Below are 26,689 nucleotides of genomic sequence, written 5' to 3'. Positions count from 1 at the left end.
AAACATAGATCCAATAAGACTTTTCTAAGCAGGTTTCCAAGATTTGTGCTGTTAAAAGGTATGAGATAAACACACATATGGCTTACAGACAGGCACAAAAGACAGAATCACTCAAACAGATTTGGGGTATTATATGAGGCACAAATATTGTATAGACTAAGTAACTGTCCAACTAATTAATTCTTCATCCTATGTCTCATTCCCCATGACATTGCATTTTAATGTTTTATTTAGTCCAGTTTTATATTACCTTCCCTTTGACACATTGTCTGTCAAAGGATTGTGACCTGTTTCCTTGTCCCTTTGTGGTCTCTGTATGCTGCTGTTCAGAGCAGCAGGATAGAGGTAGGAATCTCCTTAACAGATTTTGTCTCAAAACTCAGGCCATCTACATTAGGGAGTGATAAATTCCTTCTGGGCATTCATTATTTCTCTCCGTTGACTATTTCAGAAGTCTGGGCAAATTGTCTTAGACAAGACACCAGTTTTGCACTCTTGAATTAGCTGAGGTGTACACTACTCACAAAGTGGGCAAGGACAAAATCTCCAGGCATAGTTTGTAATAATTTCTACACAGAGCCCGAAGTTGCAATGATAAGGATGTGATGGACTATATGGTATTGAATAGCTGTTAGAAAAACAAGGCAAAAATGTTAAATCTTGCACTTAACTTGTTTTTCATTGCTGTTGTACCTCTGATGGCTTTTTTAAAGGAGGTCCAGCTGTGTGGTGTGGTGCTGGGCACTGTGCTAATAAATACTTGCAAAGTTTGTATCCCTTTTCCCCAGCAACAGGTTGCGTTTTCCTCCACATTATTTGGTGTCTTTCTTCTACTTTGTAGTTTGTCTTTGTGGAAATGTCAAACTGCTTTTGTGAGATCTATTTGCATTACAGGCTGAAGAGTGGTAGTAAGCAAGTATGGTTTTATGAGATGTCTGATGTTACACTGGCATAACCTGGGTCATTTCAACCCCTGAGTTCGGGTATGTGGTCAGTAGAAATCTAGTATGTGACTTTCTGAGCACCCCTGACATTAGTAAATGTTATCCAAGCAACTCCTGTCTGGGATAGTGGTTATCCCTGCTTTACAGATAAATAACAGAAACACCAAATGGTTTGCCTGAGGTCATACAGGAAATTCGTGTCAGAGGCAGGCACTGAACCCATGTCTCCCAAGTCTCTCTATTGTAACAGGAAAGGCATCCTACTCTCTTTCCTAGTGCCTCTCTCCCACTGAGTTTTTATTGACTGAAAAGGGAACTAAAATCATGGAGCTTCTAATTTCTTTACAGACCAAATATACTTGAACACACAAACAAAAAAATACCCTGAAAGCATCAGGTTGGAATGAACTTTGGAAAATGGGTTAGAACAGCTGTTTTACAAGAACTTTTTTTGTAAACATAGTCATTAAATGATTCAAACTTTTGCTTATTTTGAACTTCCCAGAATCTAGACTGCAATAAAGGTGATAGCATCCTTTCAGACAGTGTGGGTGTATTTGTCATTAATTACACTTTTATACCTATAATCCAGCCATTTGAGGTGTCAGCATTGCTGGACCTTTCAGAATAGCTGGCATTAAAACAAAGGATTAGGAATGGTCGTTATCTGTAACTGAAACTGTTGATCCAGCATTTGGGATTTGATTACATCATGGTTATGGCTTCTTAAAGCTAATAATTCTTTTGCCACTTCTCTGATGTACAGTACAGCAGTAAAACTTACGGAGATGAAAATGCATAGTAAAAGCACTAGAGTTTGTCTCTCTCATACACACACACACCAAACAAGATAGTGCCAGGAGCTAATTCCTTCATATTGTGTTGGCTGATCTAGACTTTCAGACACAAAAAGTAATGAGAGTCACATATGGCCCACTGGAATGGTCTGTATCTTTGGGAGGTGCTAACAGGAGTTATTATCTTGCTGCTCTTAGAGGAAATGACAGCCCTCATGCTTCCTCTGTTCCTGTTGCTCTACGCTTTTGGCTTTATTGCAGAAACTGCTTTAAGATTTTCTTCCAGAGAAATTCAGGTCACAGAGATGTTTTGACATGCGGAGTTCTGCCTTGGAGATGTTCATACTCTTCAAGGGGTCTTGGGAGCTTCTGCAGCACTTCCCCCAACAAACCCCTGAATATATAAGGGACATTTGATGTTACAGAGTAGATACTCAAATTCTGCAGTGTTAAATTATTATTGTGGAGGCAGATAAGACAAATTAATACTCATTTGGTTTTATGTATTTTTGTATTTGCTTTCTTGCAGAGGTTTCAAGCCAGGTTAAAAGCATAATAAATAGCTTGTTGGTAAAGTGTGATAGGAACGGTATAGACGATGACACAGAAGAGCTTCACCAAAACAACGGCTCTTCAAGCCATTGATTATCTCTTCTTCCACAAAGGAAAACAGTGCTCATTATACTTGTGTGTGTTAGTTTTGAGCTGAAAGATCAGTAATTTCCTTTGGGTATCCAGCTAATTTGCAGGGCAAGGGAAGCGCTATTTGACTTGCCAGCCAAGGAGCTGCTTTTCGGGGCATCCAAAAAGATTTTCACAATGGGAGTTCCTACAAAATTAACCAGGGTATTTCCTGAAGCTGTTGATAAATTAGCAATGTGTCCAGGATTGCTCTGATGCTGGCATTATGGAACTGGATCTGATTGTTGCCTTCCTATTTATTTCCAGCAAAGGTAAACACAATTATGAGGAATGAGGGATTAACAGTTGGAAACCAAATTTATCTGTTTGAACTGAAATCCAACTGCAGTGCAAGCAGATGATCCTCACCCCTCCTCTGGAGGTACCAAGCTCTGCTTGGCTGCCAGGCTGTTGAGATGCCAGTCAGACTATTGTCACCAGAATCAAAGCTACACAGTTTTAACCAATAGCAAGTCCTGTACACATCTGTGGTGTTATGGAAAGAACTATTGCTTCTTCTGTTGCACTGTGCAGGCCAGCAAGTGAATCAGTACTGAGGACATAAAGAACTGTATGTCATCATTGCTCAGAATCTTGTTAGAAAGAGAGGTGCACATATTGCAAGACAGTCTCTTCAAAGAGTTTGCAGTCTAGGCAATGAAATAAAAGGGCATTTGGAGGAAGGAAGGAGAATGAAAGAAATACTGTCTCCAATTTTCTGATGAGAAACTCCCTTCATGCATATGAGTTTATATTTAAGTGTAGTAATTGCTAGTTTAGTAATTGCTAGTAATAGGATATTTTTAAATTACTGTGTTCTCTTACTGTAGTAATTAATGGAGAGGGGCATGAAAACAACTCTGGAGAGGCACCAGTATTGTGTTGTCTCCACTGACAATACAAAAGCCATCTTAGTCTCTCTGAGTTTCCCTAGGTGTTTAAGCTTAGGCTTTGAGAACTATCTCCAGAGAGCGAAAAATGGGTTAAATCTCAGTCTTGTGAATCCTGCTCCCTTTAACCTTGAGTGTGCCAGTTAGCTGAAGCCCCTAGTTACTGGTCCATCCTTCCCGTCACTTTTTGTTTAGGGAGTAAAAGAAAAATCCTTGTGTCGGAAGGACAAACAGAAGTCTTCCAGTTGTACTACTATACTTGGCATATTCACACTTCCTTTTTTTTCTGTCTGTGTGGGGAGACCTATTTTGTGCCTTTATGAAACCTGGGTATCAGTAAGATTAGAAACAAGAAAAGCTGAACTGGAAACAAAATTAGCAGCATGGAGGAGTCAAAGACAACTCCTTTTCCAAGTTGCCTTTTAAGTTAATAGCTGCCTGAGCACGGGACTGTAGAAAAGCCTGTCAGGTTCAATAAGGAAAACTGTTGAAATAAACATTATTCTCTTCCTGTGAATGTTGAAACAGAGAGAAGTAGAATGGAGTCAGTCCCAGAGCCACAAGTCTTTCCTGGCTGATGACAGGTTACATTTTTAAGGCCAGTTTTGTGTAGCACTCATGTCATTTTTCTTCCCAGCACTTGCACAGTAATGTCTGTAAGGAAGATGTTAAGGGGAAGAGTTAAAGTTTGCTGTCTTGTTCCATGCAAGGTCTCAGGCTGCTTAAGGTTTTTCTTTGCCGCTATAATAAAAAGGAATTCTCTGCAGTTGTGAAATCTTAAATGCAATTTCTGTTTATTATCTGTAGGTTGCTATGCTAGTACATAAGGATTTGATTCTTTGGCTACTGCATTGCTAATGTTTAAAAGCACAAGCAGAGGAGGACACTCTAAAGTGCTAGTAGTGCATGAATACTCCTTGAAGTATATGTTAAGATTGTCAGGCTCATTATTGCCCCCTCCATGTACAGAGGCAAACCTATATATCATTATCATTACATAGAAAACCCCTTGTTTGTTGCCAACCAATTCAATATTGTTTCATTTCTGTCTTTTGAAATCTCAGCTCTTGGCTCTGAAAACGTATATCCACCGTCCCAGCATGTGAGGATGATATTTGCTGATAGTATCTGATAGCAAAAATTTTTACTGGTAGCAATTTATGCTGCTGGTGGTTGCCACCATTGATACATGGATTGTATAGGACCATTTTGGACTTACAGCAAGATTCATTTTAGCCCTTTGTATTAGTTATTCCCCCATGTATTCTCTCCATTTCAGTGATGGTTATACACACCTGCACACTTTGGCAACGTATTTAAAGGCATAGCTAGATTGCTGGAAGAAATAATTCATTCCAGGGGGTTTATTGTACAGAAACTTGCTGACCTGCCTGCCACGTTCACTTGAATTGCTTCTTTAAATGGCTGTTATTTTGTTTAGGCAGTTGGAGGTGCTGGAGGTGTCTAAAGCATCTCTGTGATAGCAACTGAGCCCCATGCATTGCCTGGGAGCCCTGTTACTTGCAGGTGACAGTGGTGCATCTCTCCAGTCCTGGGATGGTTTTGAGGGGAGGCAGGAACATATGCTGTGGTCCAGCATGGCACAGTCATCTCTAGACACGGAAAGCAGGACCCCAAAGCAGCTCATAAAGAGCTTTTGTAAACATCTTTCTAATGTCAGCATGACAAACTGAAGCTTTTTCAGTGAAGAAAAACTTAGTTGCCATTAAATTTTTTCATTGTTATACAGCAAAGGGTGCTTGGCCATAAAATTACAGACTTTCCTGAGCTGGGACCTTAACACAAATCTGAAGTGGAAAAAAATCATGGAACTTTTGCTTTACAGGAGCCATCTGAATGACTGTACAAAAGCTGTGCCTTGCTCAGGGTTCACTGCGCTACTGTGTTTCAAAATAATCCTTTCATGCGTTGATGGATATTGCCTTGAGGATACAGCAAAACTGCTTAACATGGCAGAAAGTTTTCTGTGACTTCTTAGTTTGGATTTTTAGGTGAAACCAGATTAGAACAAATTTTCTTATGTATTCTACTTATTTTGACGAACACAGGCTTGTGTTTTATGCACCATAGAAAAGGCTGTAGAAGGAGATGTGCTTGAGGCAGTTAGGACCTAGCTGAAGGAACACTGAACATCAAGTGATCTCAGGGTTTTTTTATATAGAGACATACCTTGAGATCTCATTTGTTGAGTAAGTGTTTCAGAGTTCATCATAGGGAGAGGAAATGCACCAGTCAGCAACTCTCTCTTGGATTTCAGTTGTTAAGGGCTGATATATAAGGAACACATGAGTGTTCAGAGGTAAACTAGTTTCCATGTGAGGTGGTGTTCATTCATCCATAGGCCTGAACCTTGTGTGGACCTCTCAGTTAAATCATACAAGTGGTCGGTCTTTCTTCTCACTGTGTACATGTGGCAGTGCCCTCTGTCTAGGAAAGTAGCTGCTGTCTTGTAAGTCAGAAACTTGAAATCAGAATATCTTTACTTATCTGGTGGGCAGCTCTAGTTCTTAAGAGTAGTACTCCTGGGGATTGTTGTCAAGTATGTCCAAAGTGGTGGCAGGGCTGAGACTAGGCAAATGTTTCAGGATTAAGCTGATCAATCCTGGTTAACAGGTTATTTAATTAAACGTCAGGGTTAAGTGCATCAGAAAAAACATCTGCAGGCCTTGCAATCAGGTTAGCACAGATTTATGCCAAACATACATCTGGTGTTCTTTCGGCTGGAGAAGCAGAAGCCAGAGCTACCGTGGGGTTCTCCTCCCTGCTGATTTCATGCTTTAGCAACTCCACTCTGCTATTTAAATCCTATCTCTCCTCCTGGAAATGTAGGTTTACCTATTGGAACTGTGGAGTACTAGTTTTCCTTACCAGCATTGTTAATTTTAGTCAGAATCTTTCAAGGGTTGTGTAAAAGGGGTTAATTTCAAACATTCTTCTCTGTTGTTTCAGTGGCTCTTAAATTTATTGCCAGAATCAACAAAACTGCTCTGATTCAAACATGTTTCATTATCTGTGAATATTAAACATTTTTGGCATATGGAGCAAGTACTCAGATAACATATTTACATAACTTATTTGTCTACTGTTGAAAGTCTGACCTTGTCTGGAATTTCTTGTCAGTACCTACCCCTTTTTCCCTTGGTGTGACATGTTAGATTAGCCATGCCTATCAATTCATGTCTATTCACCCACTAAGGGGTGAATCAGTATCTTCGAATCAGGCCACACATACACATTTTTTCCCCAATATTAGGATGAATGGGCTATGGTTAGCAACAAAGACAAACAAAAGTTCATCTGTTATTTATTATCCAGTTTGCAAGCTTGAACCACTGATCAGGCATGAGTACATAAATAAAACAGAAAAGAAAGAGGAAATATGTAGAAACTATCTGGCTGCAATCTGAAGACGAGTACAACTAAAGTGTCCTTTGGAGCCAGCATGCCCCAGGGCTGAGAGAAAGGCATCCATTTCAGAGCTGAACAATGCTAACAATTTTGTGAAATGACTGACCTGTGTTCAGACCTTGAGCTTGTTTCCTGCAGCTAAAATTGCTGTTCCAAACATCTTGTGTCTCATGACATCTTCGCTGAGCTTGCCCCCACACTTTTTCCATGATCAAGCATGGGTTTGGTTCCATCGCAGGCATTCATAGCTGGATTCCACCTCCACACTTGCTCTGTGTCATCTTAATTCTGCTGCCTCCCAAGCCCTCACTAATAACTGGTGATGATTTAGCTCAAGACAGGAATCAGGCTTACTGGAAGAGCCAGGAAAATTTTAAGTTTTAATACCATAATGAATTGGTTTGCATTAGTGGGTATCTAGTGTTATCTATAAGGAATGATCTGGAGACACATGTTTGCTTACCTGTTTATCTTGTAAAATGCCAATCATTAAATATGGGATTAGCCTTTGGCTTCTTCTATGCAGCAGTGCAGCAGGGAGATTGTACTTAGTGCTTTGTTGGAAGGAACAGCTAGTTTCCTCTTGGTTTTCAGTCTCGTTCTTCCAAGGCACCCCTATCACATGGGAATATTTTACCTCATGCCCATGAAAATATTTTACCTCATGCCAACTGCTAATTTCCACTTCCATGTGCTTGGTCCTAAGCTGACCTTCTCAGTCCCCTGCTTGGAAATTGTGTTTCATTTCCCTCTCCCAGGTTAACATCTTGTGCTGTATATAGGGCTCTGAAAAAACAAAGGTTCTCGCCTTTGATGCACGTTAAACAGGTTGAGGGTAAGTCCAAAAGGCGCCACTGGCTTTTGGTCCACCTGTGAAGTTTACATTGCAGGTAGTATGGCCTGAACCCTTAAACATTTGCTACCATTTCGTAACAGTTTCTTAAGGGCTGCAAAGTCTTGCTAGAAATTGCCACCTTCTGAGGCTAAGTGTAGGTGAGCAGAAAGAGTGTCCCAAGTGCTCTAAAGGTGGGGACAGTTGATTATAGAAAAGGCATGTGTTGAGGCAGCAGATTCTGTATTTATATATAATGTATTGTATATATACATGTGTATATATATAATTTTATTTATATATAATGTGCATATATCTGTATAGATATATATAATTGTATGTATATATAATATATTAAATAAATGTATTATTTCTCCTAGAAACTCCAAACCCCCTAAACCCATGGCTGGCCGGGATTAGAAGTGTTTCATCCAGAGCTCTGGGTTAGCCTCTTATTCTTAGGGGAATGTGTGGTGATTGTCCCCTTTGCAGTGGTACCACCTTGTTGGAGTGCCAAGCCAAGCCCAAGGATTCTCATAAATCCCTACAGAGAGGATGTTTCTTGGGTACACAGTAAATCCAACATGCTATTCCCATACATCCCTATTAAATATCCTGCAGGTTTTTTAGGATGTAATATGTGTGGAGTGCACACGATAGATTTTACATCCAACTGTTTCACTCTGAAATGTCCTCCTTCCACTTTTTCTTGAGGGTGATATAATCTGGTAGGCTACTTTATGGGTTTGCCCCTGCCCTGCAAGACATTTCAAATATTCAGTGTCCACTGAAGTCATCTTATATGAATTTCTCCCTTGTTGCAGATACAGCATTTTTAAAGCATGAAGTAATACACATGCTTTCTCCAGAGCTTACATCTTGTCTCTGAGAAGCTTAGTGGTTTGTGCTGACGACAAGTAGTTGGCAGGGTAACCCATTGTATAGGCTATCCTATTTAATCATTATCCCTCAAGCATGTTTATGAGCTATTTAAGGGGACAACAATTTCCAGTAAATTAACAGAACAAGTTACTAACTTGTTTCTGAACATGTGGCCATTTATAGGTAGGGTAGGCAACGTAAGGGATATTCTGCTTTATGCATAGTAATAGGTTAGTCATGCCATTCCCCTTTGCAGAGTTATAGTGACCTTTAGAGGCCTGGTATGCAAAGCGCTATTTACAATCTGTGTAGTACAAATACTTTGGCTTATGTCTCTTTGTGTTTATGAATGTTGCATGTATATGCACATGTGTTAAATATGATGGGAGAATTTTCGTGGGTGAGTAGTGATTTTTCAGTCCCTTAGATTTGGGATGTCCAGCTAAAACTCTAAAAGTTGGTGATTTTTAAATGTCACAGAGACGAGGCATAAATGCCTCATTCGGTCTCAGTGTAATGTAAGCAGCAGCTTTATGCTAAGATTTTATTTAGCAGATTGATTTCCTAGAGGTGAATTTGTCATTGAAAGGTGAACTTCACTAAAAGTTACCATTGTTTTGTCTGACTGATTGACTGAACCTTCCCTTTGCGCAGGTAAAAATTGAGGAAAATAAGAGATGGTGTGAAATATAAGTATCTGACAATCATCCTAACAAAAGAAACAAGAAAACAAAACCAGCTGTGGCCAGTCCTTTGTAAAGGCTGCATTTCCTTCTACTTCAGCATGATCCACCTGTTTCAAAGTTTTTTGTTACATTTTTCCTAGTTCAGTAAGCATGTGCTGATTGATCACAGATGAATATGACCTAATTCCTGCCTAGTGGAATTCCCCCGAATTCTGCAGGACAAATAGTAGTGTCTGCTGTCTTCTAAAAAGTGGCACCTGCCGTTGGCTGCTAACATAGGCTCTAGGTGACCTGCTGGTCTATTCAGAGGCAGAAGGTGCTCAGTCCTCACACATCTCCCTTCTAAGATGGCCCAAGACATTGAATTTAGGAGTCACTTCATCAAATCTTAGAACAGTTTGGGTTTGAAGGGACCTTCAAGGTCATCTAGTCTGCCCCCCTGCAATGAGCAGGGACATCTTCATCTAGATCAGTATCTATTCAGGATTACTGCATAATTGGCAGAGGAAAGGCTATTTCCGAGTTCAGACTTCGTCCTCTGAAGGTGCTTTTCTCTGTTTCAGCTAAAGTGTTTTAAAAAGGATGAGATGTAGCCAAGCTTCAGTTTAAGAAAAGATAATAATTTAGAGAAGAAAGGACCAGATTTGTGTTGCTTCATGCCAGATAATTCCTTTTAGTCTTGGGATATGTTTCTGCTTTGGTTTGTTCTTGCACTGTACTTGTACAGGATGTACAGCAGTACTATTTAGAGAGTATGCCAAAAGCTGGGATAGTGCAGAAACTCATACTCTCCTTTCTGTGTCTCTTTCGTGAACCTAATGACATCTGCCCAAGTGTCTGGTAAATCAACCTTTCAAGAAGACAAAGTATTAAATAGATCTGACTCTTTGTTGTTCTCAGTTTAACATAAACTTTCTGATTGATCTGGAACTAACTCCTATGTTAAAGTTCAAAGACAATAATTTCAGTGGGCTTTGTGAATTTCTCACCTAGAATAAATAATAAAACTCATTCCAGGTGACCTGAACAAATGGAGAACATCCTAATCTTAATTTTCAGTTGATCCCAAGGAGACTAAACTGTGGGTAGCTACCTGTGCTTGTATCTGGTGGGTATGTAAAGACAGATATTGTAAAGATAGATTATGAATACATACTTCAAAGAACAGATTGTAAAGAACTTGTGGACCAGTGAAGCAGAAAAGGTATATCTTACCAAAAGACATAGACATCTGTTACCTGGAAAATAGCATTTAAAATCTAGATGGACCTTTGTTTTTTGTTTCTTTTTTTGGCAATACTTTGGTTAACTCAGCTATAAACTGTTTAATGCAGAATCGGACTCAGAGCATGCATTCATTTCATATCTATAACAGCTTTTGTTCTCCCTCTGTCAAGTATCTATGATTTGAATAAGGTACAAGTTTTCATCCTCTCAGCATAGAGGATGCGAGCAGGTCCCTATGTAGGACTATCACTTGTTGGTTTGACGGAAAATCTCTCCCTCTCACATGTTTTAAGGATAGCAGCAGGACAAATTTGCTCATACTTCATTGACAGAGTCAATTTGTATTAAATTCCAATACATATTCTTCAGTGAGTATTTATAAACTGCAAAAAAGTGAGAAGGGATTTCTAGTGCAAGGTTATTTTGACTGAAAATCATTTTGCCAAAGTTTGGGAGGTTTCACTTGTTTCAAGCATCTGCTTTTCTGGACGAGTGAGTAAGCTAATGATACAAAAAGTTTATTTTTGTACTATGTATGCTGAAGGTAGAAGAACTGTTTTGGTGTTCAGGATTGTTCACTTACACAAAGATTTCATTTATCTCATTAGTTCTGATACAAGCTGTGAAACAGCCAAATTGGCCAAAGCAACAAATAATACGGTTACAAAAAAGGTAATGGAGTAACATTGCTGACTTAAGATGCTATGCAGTGGTTTATATATTTTCCCGAGATTTTTCTCCTCTGTCATTATCTTCACACATGTAGAACACAAACAGCTACATGCAAGCTAGATTTAGATACATTCATATCCTATCCAGTCAAGAGAGACAAGTTTTTCCAGAGCATGGTTTGTCTATTTTACTTTAGATATTTTCTTTAGGATTATTTGACTTTCAAAGTGTTTATTTCTCTCTTTTGGACTATTAATGGAAGTCCAGACATCCAGATCAGACGTGCTTTTTTATTGACAGGCTAATCCCATCTTGTGTCATGGAGTTTAATTCAGAATAATAATTATGATTCGTAATTGTGCTTGCAGGTTGGTCAGGACAAAGGAAGCTGTTCTTTTCGCAGAAACCCCAGCCCATGCATTGTTCCTCAAGAGAATGAAAATATTTTCCACACGATATTTGCTTTTTTCACAAAGTCTGGCAGAAAAGTACTGGTAAGAAAGTTCACTTATGGTAAACTTGAACATAGAGTGTAGTATATTTTACAAAAGATTTTGCATGGTTTAACAAGAAGAACTCAAGCAGATAGTTCATCACAGAGCAACTGTTTGGTGCATGAGTACCAATACTTGTCATGTGCTGTGGGCATATTTAGTGATTTAGTTATTTAGTGTGGACCTGACTCAGGCTGCCCAGAGAAGCTGTGGCTGCCCCATCCTTGACAGTGCTCAAGGCCAGGTTGGATGGGGCTTCCTGCTCTAGTGGAAGGTGTCCCTGCCCATGGCAGGGGGTTGGAACTGGATGAGCTTTGAGGTCCCTTCCAACACAAACCAGTCTGTGATGCTATGATTTTAATTATCTGATTTTTAAACAGAAATAGGAAGTTTCAGGAAGCACAGTGGGGAGGGAGTTATGTGACATGGCAGCACAAACTTGGTGAACAGAGCCATCGCTCTTATGTTGTCATAGGCATATGGGGCAGCAGGGCCCTGCACCATGCTTTGCGCCTGACCCATGCAGCAGGCTGGTGTGCAGCAGTGGCTCTGCTCCTCACAGCCTTGGCCATTCACCTGGCTCAGGAGCTCTGTACAGGGCTTGATTTTACTTGGCTTGCTGTTATGCAGGTCTCTGATCTAGCTGCCTTCGGGTCTTGAAAGTTGCTGCTATTTCAGTGCAGAAGTGCTGTATTCTAGGAGCTTACTCTGTAGCTTAGCTGGTGTGTTTGCTGTCACACAGTTTATCACTGAATTTTTTCCTCCTTTGCCTAACAGCTTTTTCCATATTTCCTGTAGGACTGTGAAAGACCAGGCAGGTCCTGCTTAATTATACGCTGCAACTTAAGTTCACTAGCCAAAGCAGAGTCCTGTGATATAAGTATCTACACACTGCTGAATACAGAGATACTGAAGAAGGTACGTGCTTCCTTTGTAGTTTGTCTTGAATACCAATTTCAGTATGCTTATGTGCACCAATGGACTCAAAACTTGCATTCCTTGCTCTCTTTACTAGTGCGTTAAAAAAAACATCATGGTGTCAAAGAAAACAGATCTATTTATCAACAGCATATATGGAGGTGTTAATCCTAGTTATTACCCATTAAGCCAGAAATAAATTAAGTTCAGAAATTTATACATTGAGAAACAACAAATGAGGCCCCTAATTGTATGCAGGGTGTTAAGGCTAGAGACTTCTGAAAGTTTAATTGATTTCGGAAAGTTTTCATTCTGCAAAGTGAAATTAGAGTAAGTGCGTGTAAACTGTGACCAACTATCTATCATTCCTTCCACGTAAACAGAGACGTGGCAGGTTTTTGTAATTTTTTACTTCAAATGATTATTATTCAAAGGAGATGCATCATGACCATATTAATGCTGAGCTCGACATTTGTGACAAGAAACAAATGGTTGCAAGTTAATTCCTGTGTTCTCTGAAGCCGCTAAATGAGACAGCAAACCTTTTAAATTTCCAGTGATTTATTATGTTTTGCCCTGTTTTCCTTTACTTAAGGAAATGCTGACTGTGTAATTGTGGCAAGATGCCGTAAGGTTATGAGGGTACAAGGTAATCAGAAGAGAAAGCTGAGAACAGGAGCCTACTAAAATAAACCTGTCTTTGATAGCTAAGTTACAAGCATTGTAAAGAGCTCTTATTAGAAAGCAATTCCTAAAGTAATGGATAGCCGTGAACTTTCCCACCTGAACCCAACCACTCTGCTAATGTTTGTTTCTAGTTGAAAACAGGGAATACAGGCAAGGCCAGAAGTTTTGGGTGTTTGTTTACATGTTTATGGAAATGCTGAAATATGTAAGCAAATAACTTAGTGCACACAAAACGTGCTTCTGGGAAATTCAGTGCTAGGAATAGCTAGAATTCATCCCATCTAGTGGGTCCTTTTCAGAATTACCATTAGCAACACTCCTTTAAAACACATACAGTGCTTACACATATCTTTGGGTCAGTATCAGCAATACCTGCCATTTGCTTGCTTAGCACTTACCCTTCCCAGAGTGAACAGCATACAAATGACTAATCTAGGAGCTGGAATGGCCACTTATTGCAATGTGCCTGTTAAACTGCACTGTGTAAAGTATAGGGGGAATATGTATTAATAAGGGGAGGTATATGCTCAATATTTATGATATTTATAGTGCACAGCTGCAGATAATTCAGTTTATCCCAGGTTTCATATATCTTTTTTTCTGTTCCTTTTAAAAACAAATAGGAACTTCTCTTCAATAGTAGATATTGAGATTGCCTGTGTTGACTGGCAATGGTCTGCCTTTTGCTTTTGCAGTAAATGTGGGAAATGTTAACAAGCCACATAGAAATGATGTGTTTCAAGCCCAGCATACCTGATTTTGTTTTAATCTGAGATATATGCTCTGTTTTGTCTGTTGTAATCATAAGGTATTTCTTAAAACCAGGGTTTTAACCAGAATAGTACTTAATTGTCAACCCAGCCTCCTCTAAGTGTTGTCTAGATGTTTTGATTTCACTGGGAAATGATTGATGTTTTTGTTTTGGGGGTGGTGGGGAGTGATGGTGACTTTTTGTTGTTGTTATTGTGTCCTCAAATCCGATTCTTCCTCTTTTTACTTCTCAGGACAGTTCATCAGTCATCCAGTTCGTCACAAGGGCAAGGGTGCGGGTGGACCCTGACCTCAGAGTTGTGGAGATACCCAGTGGGAGCCCAGAAGAAAAACCAGTAAGTAAATCATAGCATCAGCCAGGTTAGAAATGACCTTTAAGATCATCAAGTCCAACTGTTCCCCCAGCACTCCCAAAGCCACCACTAAACTATGTAACTAAGGGCCTTGTCTACATGGATTTTGAGCACTTCCAGGGGCGGTGATTCCACCACTGCCCTGGGCAGCCTGTTCCAATACTCTTAATATTCAGTCTAAACCTCCCTTGGCGCACCTCGAGGCCTTTTCCTATTGTCCAATCACTTGTTCCTTGGGAGCAGAGACCAGTCCCCTCCCGGCTCCATTCTCCTGTCAGGCAGTTGTAAAGAGAGATAGGGTCCCCCCTGAGCCTTCTCTTCTCCAAGCTAAACCCTCACAGGTCCCTCAGCTGTTCCTCATCACACTTGTGCTCCAGGCCCTGCATCAGTTTCATTACCCTTCTCTGGACCCACTGAATAAACCTGAAGAGAAAGTTTTCCTGATCCCAGTGGGCTGGAGATCATTGAAAGCTCTACACAGACTGGGATGTGTGGCTGGGCTTTGGCTGGGCTTAGCCCACGAGAGTGCCCAGATTTTGTCTGGCTAGACTAGCAGTAATGTGAACTGCATTTGTGTGTTTTTGTCCCCTGTGATAACCATGCCATTGCAGTGAATGATACTCTCTGGAGCAGAAGGATCTGTGTCATGCTAGTTAAAATTGTGAGTACCCTTGTGCCAAAATCAGGTTTAGCTTCCTGTTCTAAGGTTAACATCTGCTTTAATCTAAATCTCTCTGGCAGAGACTTGAAACCCCAGAAAAGTCTTTTCAGGTGTGCCAGTGTGAAATATTTGGAAGTGTTAATGATATTTGGGGAGCTCTGAAAATGGGCAAGGGGGCCTAAATTGTCAAATTCATTCAAGTGTTCCATTGTGCTGAGCTGGCAGAATCTATGTACGACCTGATAACTGCATTTTGTAGTGATCTACGTGTGATTGAATTTTGAAGGGGAAATATTAAAGTTCAAGGCAAATTCAGTACATAGTTTTGGCTGTAAGCAGAACTGTACAGGGCCATGTTTATAATCTACTTAGAGAAGGAGGAGGTTTCCTACTTTGCTTTGGTTTCCTACTACCAAGCTGCCTAATACTTACACATGAAGATTGAACAGGCGGCCACATGGAAATCAGCTTTCTTTTTGCCTGGTGAGATTTTGAAGTTTAATTTCTTATTTCTGTCTGACGTGAGGGTCAGAGTTAATCTGGACCACTTTCAGTTTCTCCTCTTGTGTATTTTTGGAACATGATCTAGATGCCATCTCTCAATTAACCTTTTATCCCCAGTGATTGCCATTGCCACCAGCCCATGCAACCATTCTCTCATTGACTCCATTTCAGTGAGCTCTGTTGAGGTTTGAGTGTTGATAGCACTGTGTTCAACACACTTTTGGAAGACACTGGCATCCCACATTAAAGCATTTCTCAGAGATGCTGGATTTAAAACCCTACAGGCAAAGGAAGAATTGAACCTGCATCTATTTAATACCTTCAGTCTGAAAGCAGACACACCAATACAGTGACCACCTTCTCCACCATCATGTTTGCAACCCTAGACTTAACTTTCTATTTTATTAGACCTGTCAGAAATGTCAGAAATATGTATATATATGTATATATTTTATTTGACAGGACACCATTTTTTCCCTTCTGTTTTATTTTCTTTGTCAGTTTTCTGGACCATTATAAGAGCATTAACAAATAGGCTTGGCAGCTGAACTAGAAAGCATAGCTAGCTTCTCTGGGAATGTGTCTGCAGCCTTAATTTTTAATACATTGCTTAATTTCTCTTTAGCTCTGCAGCTTGCATAGAGCAAATCTTGTGATTTTGTGGCAAAATTTCTCTGACTGAACAAGTGACTCTGATACCCATGCCCCAATTGAAATGTAAGAAGCCAGCATCTCTCTGCCAAATGTTTTGATCTGTAAATGGTTTTAGAATCTCTCAGAATGATAGGCATTATGTAAAATATGTGGGATTGCTATTATTTCGTGCTCAAAATTTAGAAATGCTCTTATCTAGGAATGTGAGCTCTGATGTATTCCATTGTTATCTAATGCTTGGAGGAAAAAAAAAGAAAACAAAACAAACCCCAAAACATTGTTCTTTTCCTGTTCCCGGAAAGCCTTTCATCAAGCCTTGAGTTACAACGATGACAAAGCTCACTGTGTGTGCTGGAAAGCTATGTTAATCTTCAAACAAGAGCTTGCTCCTAGTTCCTGGGAAGCCCTAGCCGTAAAGGAGCATTCTTGACATGTTGTAGCCATGTAACATCAATTTGTAATTTCCAGTCTTTTCTAATGTGAGTGCCATTTGCTCCCTCCTTTATGCTCTTTCCATATGTCTGTTGGCTTCACCATTGGTATGTTTTGCATAGGGTCATGTTCAGGGAAAAATTTAAGACATGTGGTTTGGCTCAAAGTATTCATTTTTCATCCTTCTCTTGTGGAATGCAGAAGGGAATAGTACTTGTTGCAAGCCACAGCTATTCGGCTGGAAGTAGAGATATGAGAGAGAAAACGTCGTTGTTCATACTCCTCCCTTCCTTTTTTAAATGTCATCCTGGATTCTTTTCAGTGACTATGGACTGCTGTACCATACTCATTTGGATAGCAGCTCCTTCTGAACAGTTCTGCATGAACTTCCTTTGAGTCTGGTTATGAAAGTGTTCCCTAACAACAAAAAACATTTTCTTAGATATTTTCTCATGGTAAATTTGAAAGAAAAGGCCTTTTTGCATCCTACAGCTAAATGTAGACTTATTAGCATGTTCAAGTGGTTGTTTAGAACAAGGTGCCTTTACTTCACTGGGTACTTTTACACTGTAGTGTACAATATCAAGTGCAAATAATCTGTAAAGAAGAGAAAAGGAAATTGAAGACTCGTATTTGTGATGTTAGTGTAAGAGCTACTGTTGGTGGCAAGACCACCCCTGTAAATATCATCTTTGTCAGAAACTCGAGTGGACTATTTGTAAGGGAGATGCAAAAGCTTATGTAAATATTTGCAAGCTGGATAGCAGCTGTTTTTGAAATGAACCCATTTCTTTTAGAGAAAAAAAGATGCATTTACTCAATTCTCAGAAATCATTTCTCTGGATTTGGATATGGTTTTATGTGACTTGGAATGATATATTTTCTGTCTCCAGTTACAGTAGGCTGTTTGAACTCTTATATTGGACAAGTCACATGAAGAAGGTGAACAGAGTTTGGATTTGGCTCTGTAGTGACAGTTGTATTAACAGGAGTATGTATTGGCTGAAACCGATGGTGTGGTATTTTCAGGAGGCATGCTTTCTTTTCTTGAGCAGATGGGTTTCCATGAAGGTTTGGCTCCCTTCTTCTCTGCATGTGAGGCAAAACCAACAATAAGTTCCATGAGACTGCCATGGTCAAATACCAGATCCAAGGATTCACATCCTGTGCTCTCTCCTTGTGTGCAGGAGGAAAAGTCTTCTTCTCTCAGAGACACTTCCCTCTCTGAATGCCAGTGTGGAGGGAAAAATAAGCTGGATTTCACCATGCCAGAACCAGCCAAATATGTCTGAGTCTGAATAGATGCAAAGCTGAATAGATTTTCAACCTTTCTCTCCTCTTGCATAGAGTCACTGTTTCTTCATTTTCAGCCCAGTCACCCCATATTTAATTTGACACAGGCAAGTGGTTGCTCTACATGGATTATTTTTCTTTTCTAAGGATTTAGGTAAGTTTATGTACAGAGATATAGGAGAATGGTATCTTTTATGCAAGTCCCCTCAAGTATAATGGCACCTGGATGGACAAATCAGCCAGCAGAGTAGTGTGGTTTGAAACACCAGAATCATTCTGGGTGATACTAGAAAAATAAAGTGACATTTTTATCATAAGCCAGTGCCTTCCATAATGCTGTGGTTCATGACACAAGTGCATAAAATTCAGTTAGTGCGCGTAGGTGGGAACTAAATGATCTCTAAGGTCTCTTCCAGTACCAACCAGTCTACGATTCTGTGATTCTATAAGCAAAATGAAATGAAAAGTTTGCAATTATGTATTTCTAACTGTATTTTGCTGAAGTATGTTTCTTGTCTTTGAGTCCCAGTGCAGCAGCGTGTGTGTATTCTGCAAAGGGCTTCAGCACAGTATGTACTTTAGGGTTTCACAAAATTCCTACTCAGTTAACCTCTTAACTTCTTGCCTACACACTCTACTGGAGGGTGTTTTAAAAGCACTAAATATATATATATAAAATTCTGATTCTTTTCAGTTTGTTCATTAAGATTATCAGAATATAGCAAGTGTTCAGCACAGGTAGATGATGAACTGGTAGATGCCCTTGTCCCATGCAGGTTCAGCATTTCAGAAACCAGTGGTAGGGTGAAGCCCTCTTGTTTTACAGAAGGGCAGTTGCATTGTGTAAAACCTGGTTGACATGTGAGTTGTGTCTCACTAAATGGTAAGCTATGCTGCCTCCCGGGCTTCCCTGCTTCCAAATCCCACCAGTATGGTGTGAAATGCAGAAGATAAATATGTAACTAAAACTCCCCATACATCGTCAAGACAACTCTGTTTTTCCACAGCCTTTCCCTGGCATTTTGTTGCGGTCTGAAAACAAGCCTGTAATCCATTTCATGGCTGTTGTATCTGCTTTCTCTGAACCAGGCGGCTGCTGCCCCCACTGCCCTCTCTGGGATGTTTTCCCAAACCCACCCCCTTATCTTCTGTGTCAGTAGCTCTTATCACTCCTGTCTTCTCTATCAGTTAGGACTGTGTGAAGTCTACTGGGCTGGGGCTGGGGACTGCCTTGTACTCCACAACTGTTGGTGCTCTGCTGGAGTGGATGGGATGAGGAGTTCAGATTTTGCTGGTGGTTGGCTTTCAGAGACTGTGTGATGGCCATGGGTCAAGTGGTGGATGGCTCTCTTCTGTTTGGTAACACCATCCTCTGCCTCCAACCTGTCCCCATCCAAGGATGACTTGCTTCCCTGGCCTCCCACCACTTACTCTACTGACTTCTTGTTGATCACCCTAACACGTGATGTACACTGTCTGCCCAGTCTGCTTTGATTGGAGTTCAGCTTGGGTTTTTTGTTGTTGGTTGGTTGTTTCACCAAAGCTCACTGCAGTGGTTGCATGTTAATACAGGCACATTTTGAGATCCTGAGAGGGATAAAGGAATTAATATGTGCAGCGTCCCTGCTTCTCTCCAAACCACAAAGCCATGAACAGTGGGATTTTATGCTTGTTTGTTGATTCCAGACTGCTAGAATAAACTGGATAAATAAGAAGCTGTTGTTGCCTTCTACCCTTTATAGCTTGAGCTGTGACTGCGAAAGCTACAGCCAAGCTATTCCAGCCACAGTGCTTCAAACCTGAAATCTGGGGCTCTTGCTTTACAGATGATGTATGATTTGATCTCTGCACCTATTCCTAGCTCTGTCTTTTGGCAGCATGAAGGACATACAGGTCTGTTGTGCTGGAGGTTGTATTATGTTAATATTTACTCTCTGAGTAGTAGGAAGAAGACACCACCTCATTTTGCATCCAGGAACTGCCTGAAAGGTCTCCTCACTAAAGTTGGCAATACTTACAGTGTTAGGAGAGTTTCTTTTTTCTTTTAGAGTCAGAAAGGAAAACAACTTAGTGCCTTGTCATCTAAGAAATACTCAGATTCTAACTTGTGTCTGCAAGATGGATGCTAACCATAGCCTCTGTGAGAAATGGACTGCCACATCAGATCATCTTTCTAAACTGGCTCAGACATACAAGAAAGGGACAAGATTTGTGTTTGATCTCTCTGTCTGGTATTTCTCTTACACTCGTCTTGGCAATGAGGGAAACTGCTGCTTAGGAAACTGTCTCTGTTCAGCAAGATGTCTAAAGTCTGACAAAGGCTTTGTGCTAATGTCTGAAACACCAGAATTACTCTTTTTTGTGTGGGTGAAGAAATGGTCCATGGGCAAGAACTATTTTGACCATTGTGATACTAGTTATGGGAATGTTTGGATAGTGCTATCTATGTATAGCTTCATTCTTGTCCATTTGTTATGTTTCCATGTTGTCATCAAATGCCTGCTAATTTCTCATTAATAGAAAAAAACCCAGTGTGTGTAAATCAGCTGTGTTCAAATTCCTCCCCCAGAAAAGTTGTGGTCTTAATCAGGATTAGCCTGTGAAACTGAGATGAAGGATCTTCACATCCTTCTTTATGGAACGCCGTGACAAAATACAGCTCCACTCAACTGCTTACTGTCATGTGCCTGTAATGCATGTGGGTGTTTGCTGAGGCTGCACATGCTTACAGAAACAGAGAAATGGTTGTTAGAGGCATCCTGTCCTATTTTGCACTCAAAGCAGGGCTGTTACCTGTGCTGGCCCAGGATCCCCGTGGCTTTGTGTAACGCTTGGGAACCTGCAAGGATAGAGAACCCAGAGCCTCTTTGGCCCCTGTTGCAGTGCTGCCATCACTTCCCTGTTGCATTTTCCTGAATGCCTACCTTCAGCATCCATATAGGTTGTATGGCATCATGTTCCTTTTCTGTCTCATAAATGATGCAGTTTGAATGGTGTCACCAATGAATGGAGGTATTTCATGACTATCTGACTAGATCCCAGAATTTCATCCAATTTTAACTACCACTTTTTCCTTGTTTTGTTTAAAAGATTGATTTAACAATTCATATCTATGAGAGGGTTTTGACGTTTTTAAGCAAAGATGATGAAAGTGGTTTGTGAAGGAGGGAGGAAAACTCTCTGCTTTGCCTTCCAAAACAAACCAAAATAAAGCCAGACAAAGCAAATGTATTACCTTAAAAAAAAAAAATCCCTGCTGCCTCTCTGCATTCGCTGGTATTAAATTGCAACATTTAACATAGAAATAGCCTTCACTGAGGAGAACTGGTTTTGAGTTTTCCGCTGAGAAACTGGTTTTGATTGAAATAAGAGACTGGAAATTCACATAGTGTATATGAGCAGTGTAATTTTCTCCCATTTTCTTCTTAAGGCAGATGGTTAAGGAAAGCTCTTTGTAGAAAGTATTTCCTTGCCATACATGCTATACAAATAGAGAGAAGGGAACAGCAGGGGACTGCTCTCTGTGTTCCCAGAAGAACCCAGGACTGCACACGCCCTTCTCTCTTTCACACAATGTGCCTTGCGAAGCACAGCGGGAACAATTTGTTTTCAATAGGATTGTATGTGAGTTGTGCCATTTTTTGTGGGGGAAAATAAGTTAACAAGCTCAGCAAACATGAGAGTTTCATGTAAAGCATCAGGGCGTTTGGTAGGCCCAGGAACGTATTGAGTAAGACAAACCACACGAGATGTCATAGAAATCCCTGCCAACCCAAGGGATGAGCTCTTCATGCAAGCCTTTTTGCACCTTTAGTGGACCAGCACCAGAACAAGCTCAGTGTATGGGGTGGGATGGAGGATTGGCAGGGTACGAGTTATTTCAGAGTGGAAGTTGATATCCTTTGGATCAAGTGCATGGCTACTTAGAGTCCACTTGAAAGCTTTAAATCCCTTGCAAAAAATAGATGGAAAGCACAAAATTAAGGGCGCATTCTATATTTGCTTGACAGATGAAATATGATCAGTGAGGCCACCATGCAATGTGTTTAATGAGTGCAAGAGAAAACAATACAACTTCCAATCATAAAAAGATCTTTTTCTAATTGCTTTGTAGGTGGTCTTTGAGGCTTTGCACAATCTGGAGCCTCGTGGGTATGTTGTCGGATGGATCATTGCCATCAGTTTGCTGGTGGGAATTCTCATCTTCCTGTTGCTGGCCGTGCTTTTATGGAAGGTAAGGTAACAGATGCAACATACACACCAAAGCTAGTCCCAGGAAAAAGGAAAAAAAAAAAAAGCTTAAATTTATCCTTGCATTTAACATTCATTTGTTTTAGGGACTAAATAATTTTTCACTCCATTACAGAAGTCATTGGCCAGCAAATATAGTTTTATATCCAGGCTTTTGTGAGGGACAAGGAGAGATTTGTGATGTAGAGAAAAAGAAGAATGAAGGGTTTTTAGGGCCTGGCTATTAAAAGTTGAAACCGCTGATACCATTTCAGGACAAAGCAGTGATCCCTCTTAGAAATCTGCTTTTATCTCATACTCACATAACTGAGGTTCATTGATTTCAGGGTTTCCTGAAGATCAGGTCAAATTTCTTGACCAGCTGAAAGATTGCACGCATCCCTAGCACAAACCTGTCAGTAGCTACTGTTTTCAAGAGCTAGATGCCTGGGGGAGAGGAGTCTCCAGCAATAAATTCTTCAGATCACTCAGAGCTCCAGATGAGTAAAAGGCCTTATGAGAGCAAGTAGTGCATGGACCTGTTAAAAGCCATCCTTCACACACTCTCTGATAAGATACAGCTCTTGTACCCAAGCACAGTTACATGGTAAAACTGGGCTGATGCTGACAATTAGCAGCAGCCATCTGGTGTGGTAAATAGAAGGGTAAGGAGCTTCAAGTGTTTTCATTCCTCAGTTCCCTGTTACCAATCTGTAAATCTAAAAGGCCACGGTCAAGGTCAGGGACTGTCTTTGAGAGAAGTAAATCTCAAATGCATACATAGGAACAAGTCCAACCTTACTTTGCTTCCCGTGGCGGAGGTCCAGCAGCCTGATCTGCACTGTTGAGCAGCATGTGTGCTGCAGGCTGGGCTCACCCGCTGTGCCGGGACTGGAGGTCCCAGCCCCAATGTGCTGTGAAAGGACATAGAGCTGCAGGTCAGGAGGCTGTAAAATGGATTTACAAACCTAGGCCAAAAACTGGCCAGGCAGCTCTTATTATAGATTATACAGATGTGTAGATAGCTTTGTTATAGGGTATAAATCTACTTAATGGATTATATAAATTTTGTATGTGTTATAGATCTGAAGGAGTTCTATAGGCAGTTTTGAAGATTTAAAAGCATATACTGGTGAGGTCAAAATTGACTGTACTTTCCATTTGGGAAACAGCGTTTGACCACAGTCTTGAATACGTTGTAACTTCTGTTTTTCTGACATGTGGGCAATGCTTTTGCTTTCCATGGCAGAAAAAGTGAAAGAAAGAAAAAAAACAAAGGGAAAGAAAAAGGTCTGTGCAATTCAAATGGCAGAATAACCATGAGAATAGAAAAATGTAAGGTTGGAACAGGCCCAGGGTTTATGTCCAATGACACACAGGTTTGAAAAAAGGAGTTACTGCTGCTAATACCTATATGACTGATTTCATATGGTTCATTTCCTGAAGGTAAAAAGGCAGTAGATGAACTGTTTGAAAATGTGCAAGGTAAGAGGAATAGCACCTTTCACTGTGAGCCTCCATGGGAATCAGACACAAGTTCAGTTCTTGGTCTCTATTAGGATTAATACAAATTCCTTGCTTCCTGGCTCGAACTTGAGACTTGAGCTCTTCTAAATTTTATAGGGATCGTTCAAGTAGACATCAAGATCATTCATGTACATTTCGAGTACTCGTGTTGCCATTTTGATTCCTGAAAGCCTTGAGGAAGATTCTGAGTGACAGCAACAAATAGTTCTAACTAGCACCAGCCTTATATAGCACTTTCAGCATGCAGATGTTGAAGTGCTGAGGCAAAGGAAGGTGAAATGCTTTGCCCAGAAAGCCAGACTTTGTCAGCTGCATGCCTGTGCTTTATCTACAGGGTTGGATGGCTACTAAAGGAACCAATAACTTAACAGTTTGATTTAGAGAAAAGTGGTTAAAAGTCTGTAGCTGCTAGTATCAGCCAGTATTTTCATCCAAGTCTTCATTTGGAACATAAATATGCATAAGTGATACTGTGCACTCTCTAGTTGCTATATTTATTAAGGTTACTGGCAATATTAAAGTTGTCTGAGATAAAACTGACGTGGGAAAGTTGCAGTCCTGCAGAGGAATCTTAATTGTCTGATTGTAAATGTTTGTTAGACAAAAGTGGCCAAGTACATCCTACAGTCATGCCTAAATTTGCTGTGTGAACAAGTAAAAAAGCCAAGCAAATGTATATTAGAAGTGGTTTAGTTTTTAACTGTGGAATGAAAGAACAGATTTTAATCCAATGGAGTTTGGGGCATCTTGGAATGACTGATGAGAACTAGAAATGACCCAGATTTGAGGACTAGCAAATAAACTAAGTTATATTTTTATTAAGAAATTAATTAGACCTAAAAGGTGGTCGTGGAAGGCAGCTCTTTACACAAAACAGAGCAGGAGCTGGAGCAAACTTATTGTAAGAGCACTGGCATCATTGCAGGGTTTGCTGGCAGGGCTCTCACTCAGCTCTGTGTGGAAGATACACTCTCACTGTGTGCACGGTTGCCTGGTGTGGAAGTTCTACCTACTTATACCAAGTTGTAGAAAAATATTAGAATACATGTAGATATGTCACATTACACACTTCTAGAATTAGCAGGACTGAGGTCTCATGGATATTCCAGCCCTACTTTGAATCAGAGTAAGGTTACTGAGCATACAATAAAATGAGGAAGGTAATTATTTCATTATTTGTAGATCTAAAATTGCACAGTTTAGGAAGTCCATGTCAAATGGTAGTGATGTCAAATGCCTGGTTGTTTCACTTCAAACAAAAGTGTATTTATTCGCATGCAAGACCAGAGCCATGTTTAAATACACATAATGAGCTTTTGAGCATGAGCCTGATCAGTTTTTGACTGCCTTTCCTTCTCTGTTTATTTTAATATTTCATGTAGACACTGTGTTTCCTCTGGCTTAAGTGTGCACAGATCCAGAGCAGGAGAGCAGCTTTACCCTGGATGCGTGGGATAATGGGCATGATGCATGAGGGTTACCCATTGCCTATTTTGTTGGATAGCCCAGTTTTACCCTGACACTTGTCATTATTTCTATCTTGTTCATCCACTCCAGATATCTTTGTACAGGCATGCATGGGGATGTGGGGATGTGCTCCCAGTGTTGCTAGCTCCTTTGCAGTGCAGGTCACTTTCCCCGCTTGTGCCTTGCCTATGGTGTCCTATGTGGACAAGGAGCAGGAGAGGCTTTCATGCTGTTGCTCACAGCCATACATCTTGCTTTTTACTGCGGAGATTGGACTGCACCTCTTTAGTGGTCTCCAGATGCTTGTGGAGATTGAAGCAGGGGAGGAGGTCGCTTTGCTTCAGGTCAACTACCCATGTGCTAGATGAGCCCATGGTTTCACAAGCACTGGCAACAGTTCAGGAGGGAATGGTGGTCATGGCTGGCTTATTTTGGGGAGTGCTGTCCCACACGCACTTCCTTCAGCCGTTAGGACTGCAGCCATGCACGGGGGCAAGGTCCCCTTTGGGCATAGTGGATTTATGCACATGTAAACCAGGGGAGAATTGGCATACACAATGCAAATGAAAAAGTGAAGCGTACTATAACACAATAAATATTCTGTAATAGAAATGCTTTACAATGCTCTGGATTGAAATTTGAACTGGCTTGAGTTGTGGAGTGAATTATTCAATCTGTATCATTTTAGATAAAGTGCACAGAAATTAAAGAAATGGGGTTTGCCCAGAAGATGTCAAAGAGGGGATGTGACAGTGATTACCAGACTGGACATCCGGGCAGCTGAGTGATCAGTGGAGCCAGTTGTGGAAGTGATTTGCAAATCAAAGATTTTATATTCATTGCTGTAATGTTATTTTGTTTCTTTGTGGCATGTTTAACACAGGAGCTGTGCTTTTATCTCAACTGATTTGTTTAGATATTAAGCTTCTTTCTGAACTGGGCCTGTCCCTGTTGTATCCAAGCTCTGACCAATCTAAAATGAGGTTTCTAGCATCATTTTACAGATTTTGGATTCCTGGGGTGCAGAATTAATCTCTGGATGTCCCTTATGCAATAAGACACTCTCATGTTCCAAACCCCCTTTGGATTCTTGATGGGATTGCAGAGAGGAAGACAATAGCAGCCACATACATTGGGTTTTGAGTAGCTGAAGGTTTCCTGTTCTTAGGTACATGCTACTTGTTTCCCTTTTGTCTTAGAATGAGACTTTGAAAACTCTTACTTTTTAAGGAGAAATATTGTGAGGACAGTTCTGTTCACTGAGCTGACTTAGTGCAGGCTTTGAACTGTCTTTTTCCATCGAGGAGCATGAATCCTACCAAGTGTTGGACTTGCAAAACCCTGCTTTAAGCAGAGGCTGTATGTGTGGATGCAGTGATTTGGTAGCACTGCTTTAAGGGACAAGCTTTAAATTACAAAGCTTTATTTATGAAATATAAAGTTCTTTTTTAAGAAAGCCAGACAAACCCAAGCAGGTTTTTCAAAGGTTCCTTTGGGCTTCTTGCTTGAAGAAGCCTTATGATTTTTTTCTGTGACTGCACAAATGTCTTTGAAAGAACACTTATATTCCCCTACATGCAGTAGTTGTCATTGCCTCACATATTGTTTCAGCCTTCAGAAAGCATCTTAAGCTAACCAAGGCTAAAGCTAACTTGAAA

At 40.4% G+C, this 26,689-nt stretch overlaps 1 protein-coding gene across 1 annotated transcript in view; it reads left to right on the top strand.

Moving 5' to 3' along the window:
- The window catches only part of ITGA9 (integrin subunit alpha 9), a 213,540-nt gene that overhangs the window by 174,251 nt on the left and 12,600 nt on the right, over positions 1-26,689 (top strand). Inside the window, exons 24-27 of the mRNA XM_034062975.1 lie at positions 11,409-11,534; positions 12,333-12,452; positions 14,144-14,245; positions 21,922-22,041. Of these exons, the coding sequence (XP_033918866.1) occupies positions 11,409-11,534; positions 12,333-12,452; positions 14,144-14,245; positions 21,922-22,041 (468 nt within the window). The remainder of the gene's footprint in view (positions 1-11,408; positions 11,535-12,332; positions 12,453-14,143; positions 14,246-21,921; positions 22,042-26,689) is intronic.

Source organism: Melopsittacus undulatus, chromosome 1 (genome assembly GCF_012275295.1).
Source record: "Melopsittacus undulatus isolate bMelUnd1 chromosome 1, bMelUnd1.mat.Z, whole genome shotgun sequence".
Lineage (NCBI taxonomy): Eukaryota > Metazoa > Chordata > Aves > Psittaciformes > Psittaculidae > Melopsittacus > Melopsittacus undulatus.
Note: the sequence above shows the minus strand (reverse complement) of the source record. Positions and strands in the feature narration are given on the sequence as shown.